At 42.2% G+C, this 21517-nt stretch overlaps 1 protein-coding gene across 1 annotated transcript in view; it reads left to right on the top strand.

The window, feature by feature from the left end:
* LOC134632818 (ras-related protein Rab-26) overlaps window positions 1–21517 on the top strand; it is a 144265-nt gene that overhangs the window by 42431 nt on the left and 80317 nt on the right. The window contains exon 3 of the mRNA XM_063481633.1: window positions 17202–17243. Within this exon, the coding sequence (XP_063337703.1) occupies window positions 17202–17243 (42 nt within the window). The remainder of the gene's footprint in view (window positions 1–17201; window positions 17244–21517) is intronic.

The following is a 21517-nucleotide window of genomic DNA, read 5'->3' as shown; positions in this document are numbered from 1 at the left end:
CGCTGAGCAACAATTTACTCAACACAAGTTTCAAAACATTGCAGAATATAGAAGAAAATGCAATGCAATCACCAGACAGCCACCAATTTATTTGTTTATTTTATTTTATTTTTAGATTTTTTGGTAAAATGGTACATTTGAAAATTCATTTGACAACAACAATAATTGTATTTACCATTACATGCTGCACCCAAGATGGCACAAAAGACAAAATCTCCAGTGTTTTTAAAGAGAGAAATGAAGCTTCTTAAAATCTTCACTCTAAAAGGAATTTTTCCAAAAAATTTCATTACACTTATTTTTCTCTTTGCAAGATGTCATAAAGATAAATTGCCTTTCTTTTTAATGGTCAATTCTGTGATGTATTGGTGGTGTAATCATATTATTATATATTGTGTGTTATATCCTTGAATAGTTTTATATTATGTAAAACTACATACATACATGAGTTGAAAGACAACCTTATATTCAAAATGTCTCTGTTAACACGGTGTAGCAAGGTCTGGCTGGAGGACCAATTAAGTTCCCCAATGGCAAGGTGTCTGTCCTCTTTCACAATTCACAATCCATGGTAATTGCTGCTTCGCTTACAATACATGTTGATTACTTAATTCACCCCAACTGTGCTAGTTCCCACAGATATTGGCCACCTAAACAATTATACAATGCCTATGAGGAAGCGCTTGACAGAAAAACTCCCTTTTAACATGAAGAAACCTGCAGCAGAACCAGGCTCAGGGAGGGGCAGCTATCTGCTGCGACTGATTGGAGTGATATTTCCTAGAACAAATAAATAATTAATTTTTAATTAAAATACTAAGCTCTTGTAACCAGAATTGGCTGAGCATTATGTTTTACAGTGTGGATACTCTGAACAAATTTGATGAAAATGGATCGCTTAGTACAGTGGTGTCGAACTTTAGGCCTCAAGAGCCGGTGTCCTGCAGGTTTTAGATCTCACCCTGGGTCAACACAATTGAATCAAATGATTAGTTCATTACCAGGCCTCTGGAGAACTTCAAGACATGTTGAGGAGGCAATTTAGCCACTTAAATCAGCTGTGTTGGATCATGGACACATGTAAAACCTGCAGGACACCGGCTCTCGAGGACTGGAGTTGGACACCCCTGGCTTAGTAGAACCAGCAGTGGAAGGCTGGTTGACTGGAATGTTGACTTCCTCACTGCTGTGCTTTATTGCAGTACTTAGGTATACATCTGGGTTTTGTATACTGCGTAATGCATTGTGCCTTTTTTCATGGTAACAGGAAGGCTGCTGAGAGACCAGTTCTTTTATGTCATTGCAAGCTTTACGTATCTGGTTTGCTGTGGTTGGAATCCTGTTTCAAACTCAAATTCTTCTTCTCTCTTAAATATCCAATGCTGTTTGCTGATCTTTTCTTGTATGAAACAGTGTTTGGTATCGGTCATAATCCATATTTCCAGGATAGAGTGACTGCCTCATAAAGTGCTCCATAGCTACCCGGCCCAGAGATCAATTATCAGTTACTTCATTAAATGAAATGCACACTTTTCCCCTAACACCTGGTGCTTATCAGGGGTAACTGATGCGTGACTGGAGCTTTACCAGCTGATTTCATAGCAACTGCAGGAACCTTCAGCAACCACTCGCAACCTGTTAGGGGGATAACAGCCGACAATGCCCGGCCACATGTAGTGAGAGTATGCAGGCAGTTCCTGGAGGATAAAGGAATTGATACTATTGACTGCCCCTACTTTTACCTATCCTAAGTTCAATAGAGCACTTCTAGGACATTATGTTTTCAATCCACCTGATGCCACCAGGTTCAGCCTCAGATAGTCCAGGAGCTTAGTGATGCCCTGGTCCAGATCTGAGAGGAGATCCCCCAGGACACAATTTGTCATTGTCAGACATGCATACAAGCACGTGGGGGCCATACAAACTCAAAAGTACCTTTTTGAGTTGCTGCAATGAAATTTTGTCAAAATGCACTAGCCTGCCGCATTTTTTTTTTTTTTCATTTTGATTTTTGGCTTGTCTTTGAATTTAGCGTTGTGTGGGGTGATAATTTTCATTTCCATCAAACAATATGGCATCCTTTTAATTTTGTGTTATGAGAACTAAAGTATGTAGAGAAAAGCCTACATTTACAATTTGCTTCTAAATGGCGGATGTCCTGGATTTCAGATTTTGTATCAGAAGCACTCTGCAGGTTTGCTCTGCGGACTGGTTCACTGTTATATAAACACCCAGCCTACACACAGTGCTGCTAACATCTTTACTCCTTTAAAGTCAAAAAAAAAAATCATTAGTAACACTGTGAGTCACATTCCTACTTCAGTCCCTGCGATCAGAGAGTAACACAGACATTTCATTCGTGGCTTTTTGTATAAAATAAAAACAAACAAACAACTCTACATAACGCTTACTGGTTACTCATAACTGCTGAAAACGCTGTAACATCTGCACCTGGACGGGTGAATAGTGAACTTTCCCTTGGCGGTGCAGAAGCAGCAAATGAACTTGTCTTTGCTATCTGTCATTTTTACTGAAGTACTGTTTGGCAATGCAATGTGGCAGTGTTATTGATTATTACTACTAGTAATGGATTAAAAATTAAACACTGAAAATTCTGAAACCCTCTGGCCCATTGAACCGCACCATAACTCTTGAATTTAAAGGTGTTTTTGCATTTATTTATATGTTTTATTGGTCCGTGCCACTGGGTCTAATTTTTTTCTTTCCAGTTCCCCTCTCTTATTTACCAAGAGACCCTCACATTGGGTATTTCCTCCTTTCTGTACTCAGGAAGCTCATGTGTGCGTTTACAGACATCGACTATTGCAAATAGATATTTAAAGCAGTGTTGCTCCTTCAGCTATAAACAAAGTCACCCTTTAACTACTGCTTCTCTTAAAGTTAAAGTCGGTTTTTCTACATTTGCATTATTTGTTAGCAAATTGAGCCTCTGGTTTACTCATCATAATCCATATTTGATAATGTTCTTTCTCTGGAGGTCAGTGTCTATTTTGGCAGATAGAGTGAAAAACCTCTGTTCTGTAAATATGTGACTGGTGATGTGTATTCTGGATTGAATTTGAGCTGAAAATATATTAATGGAGATGTTGCCACTTGACATCTTGGTAAACTTAATGACTTTATTATTATTGTCAGCCCCAAGTTTTATATTTTCTTTGGCTAAAGCATAATGTTCATTTTATTATGATCGACATTAGAGTCTAAAGGTATGATAAAGTTTGGTAAACGACTCTTGGCCCGTCAGCTTTTCAAACAAAACGATAGCAGAGGTGAAACGTTGCCTGGTGACACTGCAGTCGCTATGAACTCGTCCTTTATCTGGAGTCTGTGGGCTAGTATAAACACAGAAGGACTCGCAAAGTCTTTGATACGTGCTAAGGTGAGTGTTACACTTTTAATTGTCGGCCAGCCTCGACATTGAATGTCAGTCAGTGATGGACAGCACCAGATTGTTATCATTGGTGATTGATAGCTGTTCTCAACAGTGGACACATTGAGCCTGTCAGATAGTGACATGGACATATTGAGTTGTTTTTTGAGCCAGTCAGATGTGCGGTGTTGTGTGGATCTGTTTGTATTGCAGTGTGAGTTCCTGTATCCCAGCCCTGCTGCTAAAAAGTATTCATATTCTAGTTTTTGACCCTTGGTCATGACCATATAGTGTTTTGGTGGTGGGGAATCTAAGCATCTGCCTTTGCACCACTAAGTCATTGTTGGGATCTAAAACAGATTTGCAATAAGTGGTGGTAAGTTCAGTAAAAATGAACTGAACTGTAAGAAGGGTTTTAAAGCAAAACACTGCACAGATGTTTGTGAGTTTATCTAACAACTGGAAAGTTAATGTAGCAATTCTTTTTTTTAAAAATCTCGTGCAGTCCTTTTCTTTGGGTTCTTCTATAGCTCAGCAGGCCATCTGCTAATCTTACTTGGGCAAGATACTAAACCCCAAGTTGGTGTTGGGGTGTGAATGCATGTGAATATTAGATAGAAAGCACTTAGGTGAAAAAGTGCTTATGTGAATGTGTATGAAAGCACCTTGAGTGCTCAAGTAAAGTAGAAGAGCACTATATGAGAACCAGTCCGTTTACAATTTACCGTGACAACGTAACCAGTAGTAATACTGTCACGGTCTGGCAGGCAGGCCCAAAGCCTCTCCGGTAAACAGCTACCACACAGCAACAAAAGAAAAACACAGTTCAATAGTCCAATCCCCCGGTGCGGTGGCAGCAAACACAGTTCTGGCGACCGACCTGCAGGACGGCAAAACAAGCGGGACCTGCTGTGGTTTAGGCAGTGGCGGCAAAACAGTTCAGGTGGCCTACCTCTAACCCCTTGATGGAAACGCAGCAGCTCCGGTGGGCGGCCACGTGTCTGGCAGCAGCGGCGAAACGGTTCTGGTGGCTTGCCACGGGTCCGGCAGCAGTAGAGCGGCAGCTCCGGTGGCCTACCACGTGTCCGGTGGCGGCGACGCTGCTGCTCCGGCGGGCGGCCACGGGTCCGGTGGCGGCGGCGTTGCAGCTCCGGCGGCCTGCCACGGGTCCGGTGGCGGCGGCGCTGCCGCATCTCCGGTGGGCGCCAATGTAGCACAACACACAATCCACGATATACTGGCCATGCTGCTGGTCGCGGAGGACGTGGCGGCCGTGCTGCTGGTCGCGGAGTACGTGGCGGTCCCTTCGACCCACCGAGGTCTTCCTCCGATGACAGTGCGGGCTCCTCCGGCTCGCCGTGCTCCTGCTCCGGCTCGCTGAGCTCCTGATCAGGCGGCGCAGGCTCCTCCGGCTCACTGAGCTCCTGATCAGGCGGCGCAGGCTCCTCCGGCTCACTGAGCTCCTGATCAGGCGGCGCAGGCTCCTCCGGCTCACTGAGCTCCTGATCAGGCGGCGCAGGCTCCTCCGGCTCACTGAGCTCCTGATCAGGCGGCGCAGGCACCTCCGGCGCTCTCTCCTGCTCGCTGAGCTGCTCCTCCGGCTGCGGCGCAGCTACAGATGGTTGACCCGGGGGTGAAGATGGCGATGCGGTAGCAGCAGGTGGTGAAGATGATGGTGGAGTTGGTGATGTGGATGGTGAAGGAGATGAAGCTGCAGGCGGTGATGTAGATGTCGCGGGGGATGATTCAGCAGGTGACGGCTGAACAGACCTCCCCGGACCGCCAGCAGATGGAAGGATGTGCTGTCTGGGTCCTCCAGGACCCCCAGCTAACGAAATTTCAGGCTGGACAGGCTCCTCAGGCCCTCCAGCCGACGAGGCAGGATGCTGGCTGGGTTCACCTGAACCCCCAGCTAGCGAAACTTCAGGATGGACGGGCTCCTCAGGCCCTCCAGCTGGAGCAGATGCAGGACCAGAGGCAATTGGGACCCCTGGCTGAGGGTGAAGATGAGTGGCTGACTGAGCTATGGATAACTGAAGTGAAGGTGGCTGCTGATCGGCTAACGGAGCTGAAGGTGGCTGCTGATCGGCTAACGGAGCTGAAGGTGGCTGCTGATCGGCTAACGGAGCTGAAGGTGGCGGCTGGGCGGCTACCGGAGCTGAAGGTGGCGGCTGGGCGGCTACCGGAGCTGAAGGTGGCGGCTGGGCGGCTACCGGAGCTGAAGGTGGCGGCTGGGCGGCTACCGGAGCTGAAGGTGGCGGCTGGGCGGCTAACGGAGCTGAAGGTGGCGGCTGGGCGGCTACCGGAGCTGAAGGTGGCGGCTGGGCGGCTAACGGAGCTTCTGGCTGGGCGGCTACCGGAGCTTCTGGCTGGGCGGCTAACGGAGCTTCTGGCTGGGCGGCTAACGGAGCTTCTGGCTGGGCGGCTGGCTGTGCTACGGCTACAGGCTGGGCGGCTGGCTGTGCTACGGCTACAGGCTGGGCAGGTGACGGTACTAGAGACAGAGCTACTGAGTGTAGGGATGTTTGTTGAGCGGCTAACTGAGCTGCAGGTGCTTGAGCGGCTAACTGAGCTGCAGGTGCTTGAGCGGCTAACTGAGCTGCAGGTGCTTGAGCGGCTAACTGCTGGGTTACAGCACTAGCATTCGCACAGTCCGAGGTAGAGTTGACAGATGGGGTGTGTAAAGAGAAATTGTCCATATGACTCACCACAGCCAGCTGTTGGAAAGTCTGAGAATCTGGCCGCGGTGAGGCGCGCCGGCGGCGCGAGCGTCGCTTCTTAAACAATGCCGGGGCCGGCGTGTCAGACTGAAGAACCTCAGGCTGCCCGAGTGGGGGGGGAGCCTGGATCGGAGAGTGGAGGTGAAGGGTGTTGAGCAGGAAATCCGCCACAATTGGAAAAAGAGAGTCCAACACCCAGGGAAAACAATTCAGTGTTTCCTGTAACCGCTTCTCCACAGCGCAACGTAAATCATCCGCGTGCGCTTCCAGCCACAGGTCACACAGACGGTTTACTTTGTTTGTCACCTCCCTCCTGAACCTCTCCGAAAAGTCCACTGGGTCCATTTTGGCAGGATCGTTCTGTCACGGTCTGGCAGGCAGACCGTGGGGAATGATGGAGATAGGACCCAAACGCTGGACTTAGTGGAATGAGCAGTGCATTTATTTACAGTGGGGGTAAATGTACACCACACAATAATTCTCCAGAGTGCTCCCTCAACTCCTGTGTTGTGCCTTCTCCCAAGTGCTGGTATTTTGTGCTCTCTGCTTCTGTGCCTAAGCACACCCCGTGCGTCCTGCAGTCCCGTGTTCCACTCTCCTGCGGATAAAACAGCAGACGCAGCCGTTATGACACCAACTCAGCAGGCATACACTAAACAGTACTTGAGACACTGACATGGAGTCTAACTCAACGATCCTGCGCCGGATGAAGCCTCATCGCTCTGTTATGTAGCTCCCCCGACGAGCCTGATCAGAAGCAGGTGTGTGAGAACCTGGGCGTGACCGGCAGCTGGCAAGGCCACACCCATAAGGCCTGCAGGTGGCTGTCCTTCATTCTCCAGCCACACCCGCAGACACACCCGCACACATATACACCCACCGGCATGGAACACAAGAGCACAGTGCAGAAAACATACATCCAATACAATAATAATAATAATAATAATAATAATAATAATAATAATAATAATGAAGGTCCACACTGTTCACGGACCCCGAGTCCCCGGAACCGGGTCCGTGACAAATACAGCTTTCATGTCCCAAAATAATCCACCAGGAATATGGACGAACACGTGATTCCTGCTAGATGCTAGCTCTATTTCGGCTTATAGAAAAACTGAACAGGTTATGCCCCATATGTCAATACTACTCTGATGGCTTTGGTTTTAGTTTTGAGTGATCTAAAAACCTCTTCCCACATTTCGGACAGGAAGTAATGGTATCTTTGTAACAAAACACTCAAATATCATTGTGCTTATTTGCAGCCATTGACAATAAATTAGATCAGTTATTAGTTACAAGCTGCTATATTTTGCTAGAACAACTCAGCACTGGAAGAAGCTTCTGTGTGCATAATCAGTTCTGCATTGCATAACCTCACTGTTTGCTTCCAGAGGCTGCCCTTGAGCAACTATTCTTTCCAGGTATAAATGCCCTTTAATGCAGTCAAAATGAGGCGTAGGAGCTAGTAAGTGGTTTCCATTTGTAAAGTAAACTAACTCCAACTCACAATATCCCATGTAATATGGATGAAATGCATTAAGAATGAGGGGAAGAATACTGTTAGTGAATGGGTCAATTGCTCAAGGCTTCAAACCCCAAAACACAGTTTCTGTGTCTACAGTTTAACTGCAAAGCAGAGATCAGTATGTAAATTAAAAGTTAGTTATGCAACATTAAGTAGAGTGACCAAATATTTATGCATTATTTGCTCTTGTAATTAGCTTATATTCATTTATGCCCCGTGGATGCGACTGCCTACACACTTGCCAGCCTGTGATTTGTGGCTCTTAGACGAATTCACTAATCAGCTTTGACCTACTCAGAAAACATTAGGTTCTATTAGGAGCCTTGATTTTGTGTGTGTTACTTAGGTATATGCTTTAACTTATGAAACCACTGGCCCTCTTGTATTTTGCAGCTTTCTTTCCTTAAAAATCGGTTTCCTTGCTGTCTGATGTGGCAGTCTGCCCACAGTTGTTAGTTGTGATTGAGAGTCAGGAGATGCCACCTCAGTGAAAAGGGCTTTTTCATCCGCAGGTGGAAAGCAATCATAACTTCAATTTTTCAGGAGCTAAAAGTGGAGCAGCAGATCACACAATTCAGCAGTCAGTTCCTTTCTTGTTTCACTTGTGACTCAAAAGATTCCCCTTTAGGTCTCTGACTGTGATTCTGATGTTTTTTTTTTTCACTTTTGGTCAAACTTAACCTGTTCAATTTTTTTTCTTTTCATATTCATTTTTCTTAGAGTGGTCCTGGCTGCTGAAAGCAAAAAGCTAGGTTGTCCTTTGTGCCTCCTGCCCATGTGTTGGCTCTTAAACATTCACACACATCCATCCATCAAAATGGAAATGGAAAGGTCAACAGATTTACAGTACATGCTACAACCTGTGGGTTTGCAGAACCCTTAGAAAAAGTTTCTGTTTCTATGCTGAAGGGCAGGCTTGCAGAAATATTCAGTTTTGCATCAATATTGCATCATACTCATATTTTTTTGACATAGTTCTTTGTGTGGTTGTTGTTGTTTTTGTTAATGTCCTTTTGCAAATATCGATTTTACAGTAAAAAAGTGAGACATTTCCTTTTAAAAAGTCTTAATTATTTTTGACAAGTCTTTGATTTCAGACTGGGGTTAATCAGGCTTCTTATTTATTTTGCTATCAACATTTGTTTGAAATAAGATCTGCTGTTTATCAGCTGTAGATAGCTAACTAGTTAACAACCTACAGTTTAGCTACCCATAAGTACATAACTAGGCAACACGAGGTGGTTAGAAATTCAGTTTATGATAAGCGAGCTGGCTGGCTAGCTAGCTTACTACATAGGCTAGCTAGTTTGGAATTGGACAAAGACTTATAAAACATGTATAGGTTCACCTCTTCGTGTTTTAAAACTTTAATAGAAAAATTATCTGTGCAATGATAAACATGAACAGCTGTGGTTAAGAACTGTATATCATGTACTATATCTTTACATTGTGTATCCTTTTTTTTCATAATACTGCATTGTTTTCTTCTGTTGACTGTTTAATGTTGAGTTTTTGGAAACTGAACTTGAGGGGCTCTGACTATGAAAGAGAAGACACTTATTTATCATTCGTAACTCAGCAAAACCCTAATTCACACACTAATCTATCATCTATATTAATCTAAATTGAAATTTAATACAATTGATCATACCATATTTCGTAAGAAAATAGATATATGGTTATTTTTAAAAATGCAGGTTTCACCATGGACTCACAGCTGGAGACTACTACATATTTTTCTATACAATCATTGAACATATTTTTGTAGAAGGTCTGTAGAAATTTTATCTGTTTACAGCTACTGGTATACAGTTTCCAGCTGGTTCTTTAAGTGTTAAGCCTGCTTTCTGCAGTAAATTGGCATCTTTCTGTGGGTAACCATGACTTGACCTGCAACTCACAACAGTTTCTGAGAAGGTGCTATTTTTATTATGAAATGTGATAAGGTACAGATGAATCAATCAAAAATAAATATGCAAAATATGAAAGCTTAATGTTGTTGCACTTTTGCAGGGACACATTTGCTCTAAGAATAGGCACCTTTGTACACTGAAATATAGAATGACTAAGTTATAGAAGAGACAGAGAAGAGTTTGTGAAAGACCTCACACAACAATATATTGACTAAGCTTTTTCAAGAAATGTACAGCTGCACTGTTTTGTAGATTGTTTTTAAAGGTCCAGACGTTGCTTCTTCCAGTGTTTCAGCAGTGTATATTAAGCTGTTGCAAGAGCCAAAATAATTCTTTTCTCAAGAAGACAGTTAGAATCCCAGAGTTCGGCATTGAGCCAAAAATAGGTAGTTTGCAAAGATTTGAAACTTCTTGTTCAGACATATTGATTGTCTTACATTAGTCCATAAGTGCCAGACCTAAGGAATATAAAATTAGAACAGAGGCTTTGGTTTTATTCACATCTCCAGCAAGGTTTTAGATTGGATGTATTTAGAAATCTGGAGTATCTCAAGCATCTTCGTCATATTTTCATTTGAGCAAAACTGCCACTTATTTCCTGGTACATATTAGTAGTGTTATTTAAAGACGAACTTTAGTAGGCAGGATGTGTTTCTACAGGCATGTCTGGTTTCCAATATTGACCTTGAGCAAGCCAATAAACATCATTAATTCAGCCCATTTTTGCTCCTGAGTTTATTTCCCTTGTGACAACTCTACGAACTAGAAAGAACTCAAAGTTTTTATACCCATCATCTTTCCTTTCAGAAAGCACTTGTTTTTGTTGGATTTTTGTTTTTGCTACAAAGCAACTGATACTGCTTATCCAGCTGCAGAACTCTTGGTGGTTTCACCCCACAGAGAGCACAAAGCATGCCACAGAATACCAAATTATTTGGGCTCATCAACAAAGGAATAGTTTATGGAGTCCCTGTACCCTCAGCGTTTGCACTGTAAAATGTAATTCTAGCTGTTTGTTATTTCAACATATTATTCTATATCAGTTTGACGATAGATGACTGAAGTTGTTGTTATAACATAGAATTACAAGTTAAAAACGTCCCAATTACACCAAAAAAAGCTAACTTGAAAACTCATGTCCAGCTAAATCAGAAACTTATGTGAACTTGACAATGCGGGTAAGTTGAGCACAGCAGGATTCAAAACTGCCTCACGTGACTGCTACCGAGGTGCATCATGGGGAATTGGCGGTTAACGACATGCTCACTTTACTTGGACGTTTTCTAATCGTCTTCTTTGGAATATGCTTTCAAGGTGAGTAACATTGGTTATAACTATAAGGAAAGAGAGCTACAAAAGTTGGAACATGTTTTGAATTTATGGCATGACGTGTGTTTTTCTCTTTTACCGAAATGTTTGCTTTAGCTAATGTAACTTTAGCCACAAGGTCCAGCTTGTGTGTCATGACCAAACTTGACCTAATAAACTGACATATGGCCTTTTTTATGGGTTTAATGTGGCGCTGAGCAAATCACAAGTATTGTGCCGCTAGCTTTAAGGTTGTGCACTCAACCACTGTTGCGATATTAGCAAGCTAACTCAGCTAATTAATAAAGCTTATTTCATATTGTCTCTGTACTTGTAAATTCCTTTCAAGTTCACAGGCTGTTGTATTTTGGTGGAAGTTCATTTTGGCAATATTTCCAATAACTGGCTGGGTTCAAAAAGACCTTTTTGGCAGGACTCGGATGCTTGTTGTCATCTGTTTATCCCTATGTAATCACTTAAGTTGTTATTAACTGCTGCATGCTAAGCTGCAACAGTGCACTGAGGACAGAGACAAAATATGGTCTACAAACCAGCATTATATTAGTTTTTATCAGATAGTCCTCCAGTGTGCTTATTTTTTGCTTTAATTATATTGTGCAGTTATTTGTTACCCTGAAATGCTTTATGCTTAACAACAGTTCACTATTTTGACTTATTTTTGAACTCTTGTGATCAGTATGACTAGATTGTGTGAGTTTCCATACTAAACGAGCTGTAGTGATAAAATAATTGGCATCAGAGACACTGATTTTTGGCATGGTATACTGCAGAAGTTTTTTTTTTTTTTTTTGCATAATTTACCTTTTAATTAAACTGCATTCTCTGTATTGTAACAAAACTAACATTGTTTATATGTCAGAAAATTAGCAAACATGAATAAATGGCGAAAACAATATAATTATAACATATATTTTTATTTTACTTATTTTAGGTCTGTGAAGCCAAACTTGATGCTGGGGATTTATTTTTGTCAGTGGAGTCAAATGGTAAGTTACAATTTGTGCATTTTGTCATACTGGAAAGACCTCAGATTATATTGTAATTTAATAGCTCTGTAGAACAAATGATATAAAGATTGTAGTGTCAGGGTACTTCTTAAGAAGTAATATGGCACTATTGATGATCACATGCAGGTGGCATAAACTAAATATTCAGACGTGTTACCAACAAATGATTCATTAACAAAAGCAATGGAGCAGACTGTTTAGGTTCTTGTGGTTGTAATAACATCCATAACTGCAAGTTTGTCATTAATTTATTTTCACAGGTCTAGATGATCACATTTGACTTTGTCATTTAAATGAGGTGGACTTGCAAACTTTGCGCTCTTTGGGGTAAATTGCTGTCCACTACATATACACAGAATCTGCACAGTATTTCAGATCTAAAAAGGGAGTATGTAATGGACTTGCTGGCTTTAATGTAAAAAGCCTGTTGTGTAACTTTAATGAGGCAGTTGGACTAAAACAGTATTGCTCATCAAGGTAAACATCTGAGGAATAAGGAAACTGTTACTTGTCCTTTTACTCAGTGTTCTTTTAATCGCACGTTTACTAAAGTTTTACATCACATAAGTCATTTTCACAATCATTCTACTTTAAAAGATTTCAAGACAGAGCTTATTGTTCTCTGAACTTCCTTGTTTGCTGAACGGCAGGTAAAGTGCATCTTTTTGTTTGTTTGCTTTTGTGTGTTTGTGTTTTCTCTAATGGGCCTCAGATGACTGTTTGCTTAAATTTGGGTCTCAAAGAATCTTTTTTTAATTCTGCCTGTACTCTCCACCCCTCTTCTTCTATTGCTCAGGTTGAAGCAGAATTTGCCCGTCTTACATCTGTTGACCTGAAAGGGTTCCTTTTTGCTGTGCTTGACCATTATGGAGAGGTTCGTGGAGCTGTACAAAATCAAGAGCGGCATAGGAGGGCTAACTAGGCTCATAAGATGCTTCGGAGATGATGTAAGTGTTCAACTGCGAAATCTAATCCTTTGTTTAAGTTTTAGGTTATCCAGTTCAACTGATGAACTCATTGAAAGAAAGCTGATAAGTAAAGTCTGTCATCATATTTCACAACCGGACATTTAGTGTGGTAACTTTTACAGAATCTGTGTATATTGGTGGTAGGTTGGATATCATATTCTACTTGAATGTCCTGATAAGCCTGATTCAAAATCTCCAATGATAATCATATATTGATGGAATTATGCATCAAAAAGCTGTGAATTTGGAGCAGTCTACATGCTTCATAAACACTGTTTAAAAAGTGTTTTTGTTTTCTTTTTGACTTCTTTGACCAGAGCCCTACACAAAGGAAGAGGACAGAGGACCTCATTTTCTAAAGGAAGATCCCTCACACACTTTCAAGACTGTGAAGGTTAGCATTGTTTCTTTTAGTAAATTTAATAATGACAGCACCACAGTGGATTTTAAATTAAAAAGTACATGTGTACTTTTTCCTCACCAAATGTATTATTACAAGATCTTTGACACTGGATTTGGTCTGGGTTTCAGAGAAACTAACTGGCAAGCTAGCATTGATATTATTAGTGTCTTGTGTTTATTCATGTCTTCACCAGGGTCTTTGACATTTCGCTGCTGTACTGTTCACTTCAGCTTTACGTTTGATTTCTCACATTGTATATTGTAATGGCAGAGATATTAGGATATTTAAGGGGCTGCAGTGGCTGCTACAGCTGTGGGGGGCAATACTTTGGTGAAATGTCCTGGACCCTGGAAAAGAGACTGTGTAGACTGGGTAAGCAATTAAAGGTTACTGGCCGAGAGTCATTGGGCAGCTGGGTAAAGGTGGATGTTGATATTCAGTGCCAATTATGCAACCTGTTCAGCCATGTCTATATGCTCTTTTTTCATGCTGTTAATATAGGGGGAAAAAATAAACTTTAATCAATAAACTGATTAAAGAAGCATTGTCTATGGAGCCATAATCTGATCCTGTAGTGTAGCTGCAGTTTGCACATTTCATGTATTCTCAGCCAGATTTGGTTTAGAGCACAGCCAATATTTAGCATAAGTAGATTTAAATTCACACACTGGTGATGGCAAGCTACATTGTAGCCACAGCCACCCTGGGGCGCACTGACAGAGGCGAGGCTGCCGGACACTGGCACCACCGGGCCCTCTGACCACCACCAGTAGGCAACAGGTGAAGTGTCTTGCCCAAGGACACAACGACTGAAACTGTCGGAGCCAGGGCTCGAACCGGCAACCTTCCAATTATAAGACGAACTGTCAACTCTTGAGTCACGATTCAGTCATCCACCCATGTGTGTGAATGACTGAATGTGTAAAGCACTTTGGAGTCCTTAGGGGACTAGTAAAGCACTATACAAATACAGGCCATTTACCATTTAAATTGAAAATTTTGTTTGAATTCTGCAATTGAAGACATGCTCAGTTATTTATGAACATGGTCTTTGTTTAAAGCAAGAAATGGATTTGTAACATGGGGGTGCATATCTCATTCTGAAAAAACTTTAACAACTAATAAGTGTTACCCAAAGCCAATCACCATCATCCAAAGCATCAGTATGGCTCTTCTTTGGAAAGACATGAATTGTTAAGCACACGGGATATTGTGTAATTGTAATTGTGTAATTTTTTTTTTTTTTTTTGTCTTTGAACCCTTTTATAGCCGACAGGTATTGAAGACACGTTTTCTAAGAGGATGAAAGTTGGCATTGCGATGGTGAAAGAAGAAGACATCGATGTGTTGGTTGTCCTTGAGGCAGCAGTAATCCTGTCTAATCTGAGGGATGTCTCAAGTGCCATTTCCATGCTGATGGGCCTTCTTTTTGCCCTCAACATACACTATCCAAAGGAACTTAAGGACATCTTTGAAGTCATTCAGAACATCCTAATGAACATTGGTGGAAGGCAGTGCATCTCACTAGTGCATGGTCTAAGAAACAGACTCTTGCAGAAAGCCATGCAGAACTGTAATTGTATGATCCTTAGTGTTAAGGACAGTTTTTATTTTACTGTTTGTTTTTTTATTCTTGCAAGTTCTCATTCTCACTTTTGTATGTCACTAAATGACTACACTTTACATTCCAGATTAGACAATTACTCATTTGTTCATGGTTTAAGAAACTTATGTGAACAACAATATAATGCTGGACTTTGCAGATGCTTATCTCATGCAAGTCAGTAGTTTTTCCTTTGTTTTGCAATTGAGCAGACTCAAACTAATGTTTCTGAAATATCCATATTATCAAATGTTTCAGAAGCATGCAGTCATTTTCAGAGATATTGGTTCTGTGGAATTTGTTGCAATTGTAAACGAAGACAAATACAAGAGTTTGATGTCTTAGTTGTTATAAACTGATCTTTACTGTCACTTATCAAAGGTTTTGTACTATTTTAATATTTCAAGTTTTATGCTAACAGGTGTGACTGAGCACAATGAAGTTTAAAAATTTTGTAAATGTAAAGAATAACTTTTCTAAAATAGCAAGTGTCCCGTTGATACATTACATTAATGCAGACTTTATGTTGTTACTTCACAAGAATCACTACTGCTCCTAGAGTATTGGTCAGAATTTCATCTTCACCCAAACTGGGCTCAAGACCAAGTTCAAATTTATTGTTTCACAGGGAGCAGCCTTTGAGTTTTGATGGATTGTGAGCCTGATGAGCTACGTCACTGATTTTTCTGTTTCTCAGATGACTAAGATGGCACAATAAATGGTGAATGTTGGGTGCTCATGAGTAATTGTCTTGTCATGTTCTTAAAACAAACTTTCTGTATGAAATGATCAGATAGACTTTAATGGAATCTGTGGGGTTTTATTTTTTTTCTGTAAACAACAGAAAATTAATTTAAAGGAATGTAGATATTTAAACCTGAGATCTAAGATAAACCTGACAGGTAGTTTTGCTGAAATGGATGTTAGAAAGCCAAAAAAAAACAAAACAAAACTTAAGATGTTTAATACACATTTTTCTTTACATCCAGTCAATCAACTCTGATAATTAAAATGAAACTGATTTACAAGTTCACTCAGCTACCTTAAGGAGCTCAGTTAATTAATAAACTTAAATCAACTTAGCTAACAGATTATGTTAGTTAAGCTAAAATAGATTCCTAAGTTAAAAGAACTACTAAAGTATTTGAATTAACTAAAAAACCCAAGTCAACTGAACTAGGACAAGAGTTTAAACAATAGATTATTTTAATTTAGCTGAAAGGGTTTTCCCAAGTAAAGATGACAATTAAAGGAGTTGAACTGACTAATAAATCTCAGTCAACTAAACTAAGATGAAAGTTTAGACAACATGTGATTTTTCATTAAGATAACAATTGGTTGTGTTATAAGAACAAACTCTATTTCTTGACTTAACTTAAAATTTTAAGGCAGCCCTTTACCTCATATTTTTAAGTTGAAACAACAAGTTATATTTTACAGTGTGGGTGTAGGGCAAGCAACTGCCAAGACTAGAGCGAAGGAGAACAACATCAAAGCTCATGTGTTGCGGCGACATCCCATCAAGTACAAAGTGGACGGTGATGTGTCAAAGATCATATTTGCACTGGGGTGTCAAGACATTATAAAAATGCAGAGCAAAACAGGTTTTTAAGGGGTTTGAACCAAGTGGAAATTGGCTTCCCTGATGTATTTTTTTTTTACCTGTATCTGCTTGAAAGAGTGGAAACGGTTGCTGAGATTCCTGTTGTGTCCCAACCAAAGAGGTGTGTGCATTGCCAGTATTATCGCACTCCCAGCATTGATGGAAAAGTTCCCTGTTTACACTAAAAGAACTGCAGAACATAATGCAGGAGTGGCTGCCATCACTGACCATTAACACTTTCCGCATAACGTGACATGGCAGAAATACTGAGACGCCTTTGTATGTGTGTTTGTGTATGTGCTTTGACAGTCGTCATGCGGGTAAATGATGCAACTCCCTGAAACAAAAGGCTTCATCATAACAAAAGGTGTACACGCATAGAGCTATAGATAGTACAGTGTGCTGGCAATATCACAGTGATAAAAGAGAGCCTCACGGCAGAGGCCAAGCCCTTATTACAACAACTGTGGTCACAGTAAGCCGACTGTGATACATCAGCCTCTGCATGCATAGCTTGTCTTACTTTCTAAGCTCTTCTTCTGGGAATCAAACAAATTCCTTCAGCAGTACCTGAAAGCATCATTTAGTCTCACTCTGATGCCTCTGTATTCTTTTTTTATGCGCTTGTAGCAAAAGTTCTTATCACTGTTTGACTTTTTTCCCCTTTCTCTTGTTACCTGGCTTTCTGTCTACAGCTGTGTTTTAGCATTTATCATTTTTCTCTTTTGTCTTTCAGAATAAAGTTATGAGCATTGATGCTGTGAAGGTCAAACTGCAGGTAAGAACCCAAATCCACAATATCTGTCTTTAAAACGATTAAATCTTCTCTTTCTTCCCCCATTCCTGTCCAAACATACGTGTGGGTTATTTTTTTAATAATAAATCTCCAGCAACTATTATCCATGGTGTAAAATACGTCTCCCATACATCTTCATTTCCTGCTGTGGGAGGGGCAAAAAGTGCAAATGATGACTTAATGGGGCCTTAGTTAATCTCTATCAGTCAATTAGCCTGCCGCTCTGCCTGACTGAAGACACAAGAGGGAATTGCAGACTTTCCATCAGATTATCAAGCCTGGAAGTTATCAACAAGAGACACAGACAGGCAGAGAGACCAATGACTCTTGGCCGTTCCAAAACCGCATTAGCTACTGTCTGATGGTTTTTTGCACCTCAATTACACAATGCTAACGCTCTCTCTCTCTCTCTTTATCTTTCTCATCTTTAATCCATCCATGTTCATCCATCTGTCTGTCTGTCAGATGGCATATTTCAGGTGATACTTCATGAATTAGTTTAATGAAACTTGACGTATCTTTAGACTAATTACATTATAGCATAAGTGGAAATGTGACTGCTGAGTTTAAGCTGGATGATAGCCTCCATGAAACTAAGAAAAGTTGCTGGTTATCCATTAACTGCTCTGAATGTTTTTGCATTGGTAGCTTGGTCGTTGCACCAACTGGTCGCCCACAGGTTTAACGTGTAAGACCACAAACCTCGGGAAAAGTGTTTTTGATTGTAAGATGATTGCACAGGTTGCCTAACTGGGACTGACTGCAATCGCTCTCAGACAGACTTACAAAGATTTGCAACTAATGTTTGATTTATAAATGCGGACAGATTGCCAGCATGTTGCAATTAGTCTGAGTCAGTCTGTGCTGATTAGCAACAACTGTACAACTTTGAAGCTCATTTAATATTAACATTGGGTCATGTAGCTACAAGAACTCACTAATTATCCTTACACGTGTATAGCAGAAAGCAGTAAAAAAATCCACTTCTGATTCGCTGTAGACTACTTTCATTATAACGCACTCACCTATGATAAAACATCCTTATCTGCACTAGGATGTTTTATCATAGGTGTCATTTTAGCATATTTGGTTCTACTTTGGCTCATGTTCTTGATTTGACATGTCTCCGATGATGACTGGATCACCCGTAGAGACATATCTAAAATGTTTGATCTAGTTTAGTTTTTCTCATTAGTTAAAATTGACTGAATGGAGTAAATGGAATTGAAAAGATTAAAATGAAGGGAGAGGAAAATTAAAGAAGTATAAAAGTGAGAGCAAAACCAATTAATCACATGTGGAGATTCATTCAAGAAAGTGCAAGCTGTTTTGGTGAGTGATAACACAAGTTACAACAGCAGGTACCAGAAAAGGAGAAATATGAGATAACGTTAAAGAGTGAAGGCCGTTAATGATTTCTTCAGTACAAGGCAAGAATGGTAATGTTCAGAGGAGTTAAATTTGACTCAAGTTTTATAGAGGATGCTGTTTATCAGTGGACTGTGACTATGTTACGTTCAGTAGAAACCTGAATATACAGTGCATCTGCATCTTTACTTGTTCCATATTCTGTGTGTTACAGCCTTATTCCAAAATAAATTACATTCATTTTAAATTCTTACAATGTATTAAAAACAAAAAACAAAAATGTAATGTGTATAATAAGATCCTGTTTCCACTGATCATGTGTCGGATGTCTCTTCAACTCAAAAAGACTTGAGTCTGTAATTACAAAATATTGAGCATCATTTTAATTAAATATGCAAGAATTTCAACCAAACTTTTTTCACTTCGTCATTATGAGGTGTGTGTGTAGAATTTTTGAGGTGCAAAATGAATTTAATACATTAACAAAAGGCTGGAGCTGGAGCTTAGAAAGGACTGGATTTCCTGTGAAACTTTGATTAGGCTACTCTAAAACCTTCATTTTATTTGTCTGAGCCATTTAGAGGTGGACTTGCTGGTGTGTTTTGGGTAATTGTTCTGCTGCATAACCCAAATGTGTTTGAGCTTAAGGACACAAATGAATGGCCAGACATTCTCATGGAAGATATTCTGCAAACTTTCCAAAACTTTTGTCTCATCAGTTCACAGAATATTTTCACATCTTGGGAATCATGAAGATTTTTTTTGTCAAATGCGAGAAGAGAATTTGTTCTTTTTGGTCATTCGTAATTTTGGCCTTCTCTTCCACATCTCTTCCACAGATGCTATTTTTTCCTAGTCTGTTTTTTATTGTTTTACGACAGCGAGACCTGGAGGGGCGTGATTGGGAGGAACGGCCTCCCTGATCTGAACCCGAGCGGTGTTTTGTTATTGGACTTCTGTGCAAATCACAGTTTGGCCATAATGAACACCTTGTTTGAACATAAGAGTGTCCATAAGTGCACGTGGCACCAGGATGCTCTAGGCCGCAGGTCGATGATCGATTTTGTAATCGTATCACCAGACCTGCGACCATATGTTCTGGACACTCGGGTAAAGAGAGGGGCTGAGCTGTCAACTGATCACCACCTGGTGGTGAGTTGGATCAGGTGGCGGGGGAGGACGCTGGACAGACCTGGTGCACCTAAACACGTAGTGAGGGTGTGCTGGGAATGCCTAGCGGAGGCCCCAGTCCGTGAGATCTTCAACACACACCTCCGGCAGAGTTTCAACAGCATTCCGAGGGAGACTGGGGACATTGAGTCCGAATGGACCATGTTCAGCATCTCCATTGCCGAAGCTGCTGCATTGAGCTGCGGCCGCAAGGCGGTTGGTGCCTGTCGTGGTGGTAATCCCCGAACCAAATGGTGGACACCAGAGGTGAAGGGAGCCACCAGGCTGAAGAAGGAGTCCTATCGGGCTTGGTTAGCCTGTGGGACTTCGGAGGCAGCTGACAGGTACCGACAGGCCAAGCGGAATGCGGCTCGGGCAGTGGCTGAAGCAAAAACTCGGGTGTGGGAGGAGTTTGGAGAGGCCATGGAAAAAGACTTTCAGACTGCCCCGAAGAGATTCTGGCAAACCGTCAGGCGTCTCAGGAGGGGAAAGCGGTGCTCTACCTGCACTGTGTATAGTGCTGGCGGAGCGCTGCTGACTTCGACTGAGAAAATTGTCGGGCGGTGGAAGGAATACTTCGAGGACCTCCTTAATCCCACTGACACATCTTCCGAGGAGGAAGCAGAGTCTGGGGATGAGGGTGATGACCCGCCAATTTCCGGGGGCGAGGTCACTGAGGCAGTTAAACAACTCCTTGGTGGCAGAGCCCCTGGTGTGGATGAGGTCCGGCCTGAGTTCCTGAAGGCTCTGGACGTTGTAGGGCTGTCCTGGTTGACACGCCTCTACAATGTTGCGTGGAGATCGGGGGCAGTACCCCTGGACTGGCAGACCGGGGTGGTGGTCCCCATCTTTAAGAAGGGGGACCGGAGGGTGTGTTCCAACTACAGGGGGATCACACTCCTCAGCCTCCCTGGGAAAGTCTATGCCAGGGTGCTGGAAAGGAGAGTTCGTCCGCTAGTCGAACCTCAGATACAGGAGGAACAATGCGGTTTTCGTCCTGGTCGCGGAACATTGGACCAGCTCTAAGTATCCTCACAAGGATACTTGAGGGCGCATGGCAGTTTGCCCAACCAGTCTACATGTGTTTTGTGGACTTGGAGAAGGCATTCGACCGTGTCCCTCGGGGTATCCTGTGGGAGGTGCTACGGGAGTATGGGGTGTCTGGCCCATTGCTACGGGCCATTCGATCCCTGTACAACCGTTGCAAGAGCTTGGTTCGCATTGCCGGCAATAAGTCGGACTCGTTCCTGGTGGGTGATGGGCTCGGCCAGGGCTGCCCTTTGTCACCGATTCTGTTCATAATTTTAATGGACAGGATTTCTAGGCGCAGCCAAGTGGCGGAGGGCTTTCACTTCGGTAGCCTCAGAATCTCATCTCTGCTTTTCGCGGATGATGTGGTTCTGTTGGCTTCATCGGGTGATGGCCTCCAGCTCGCACTGGAACGGTTCGTGTGAAGCAGCGGGAATGGGGATCAGCACCTCCAAATCTGAGGCCATGGTTCTCAGCCGGAAAAGGGTGGAGTGCCCACTCCGGGTTGGGGATGAGTTCCTGCCCCAAGTGGAGGAGTTCAAGTATCTCGGGGTCTTGTTCGCGAGTGATGGGAGAAGGGAGCCGGAGATCGACAGACGGATTGGTGCTGCGGCCGCAGTGATGCGGATGCTGCACCGGTCCGTCGTGGTGAAGAGAGAACTGAGTGTAAAAGCAAAGCTCTCAATTTA

This window comes from Pelmatolapia mariae, linkage group LG8 (assembly GCF_036321145.2).
Source record: "Pelmatolapia mariae isolate MD_Pm_ZW linkage group LG8, Pm_UMD_F_2, whole genome shotgun sequence".
Taxonomy (NCBI): domain Eukaryota; kingdom Metazoa; phylum Chordata; class Actinopteri; order Cichliformes; family Cichlidae; genus Pelmatolapia; species Pelmatolapia mariae.
This window is presented reverse-complemented; position numbering and strand designations above follow the sequence as displayed.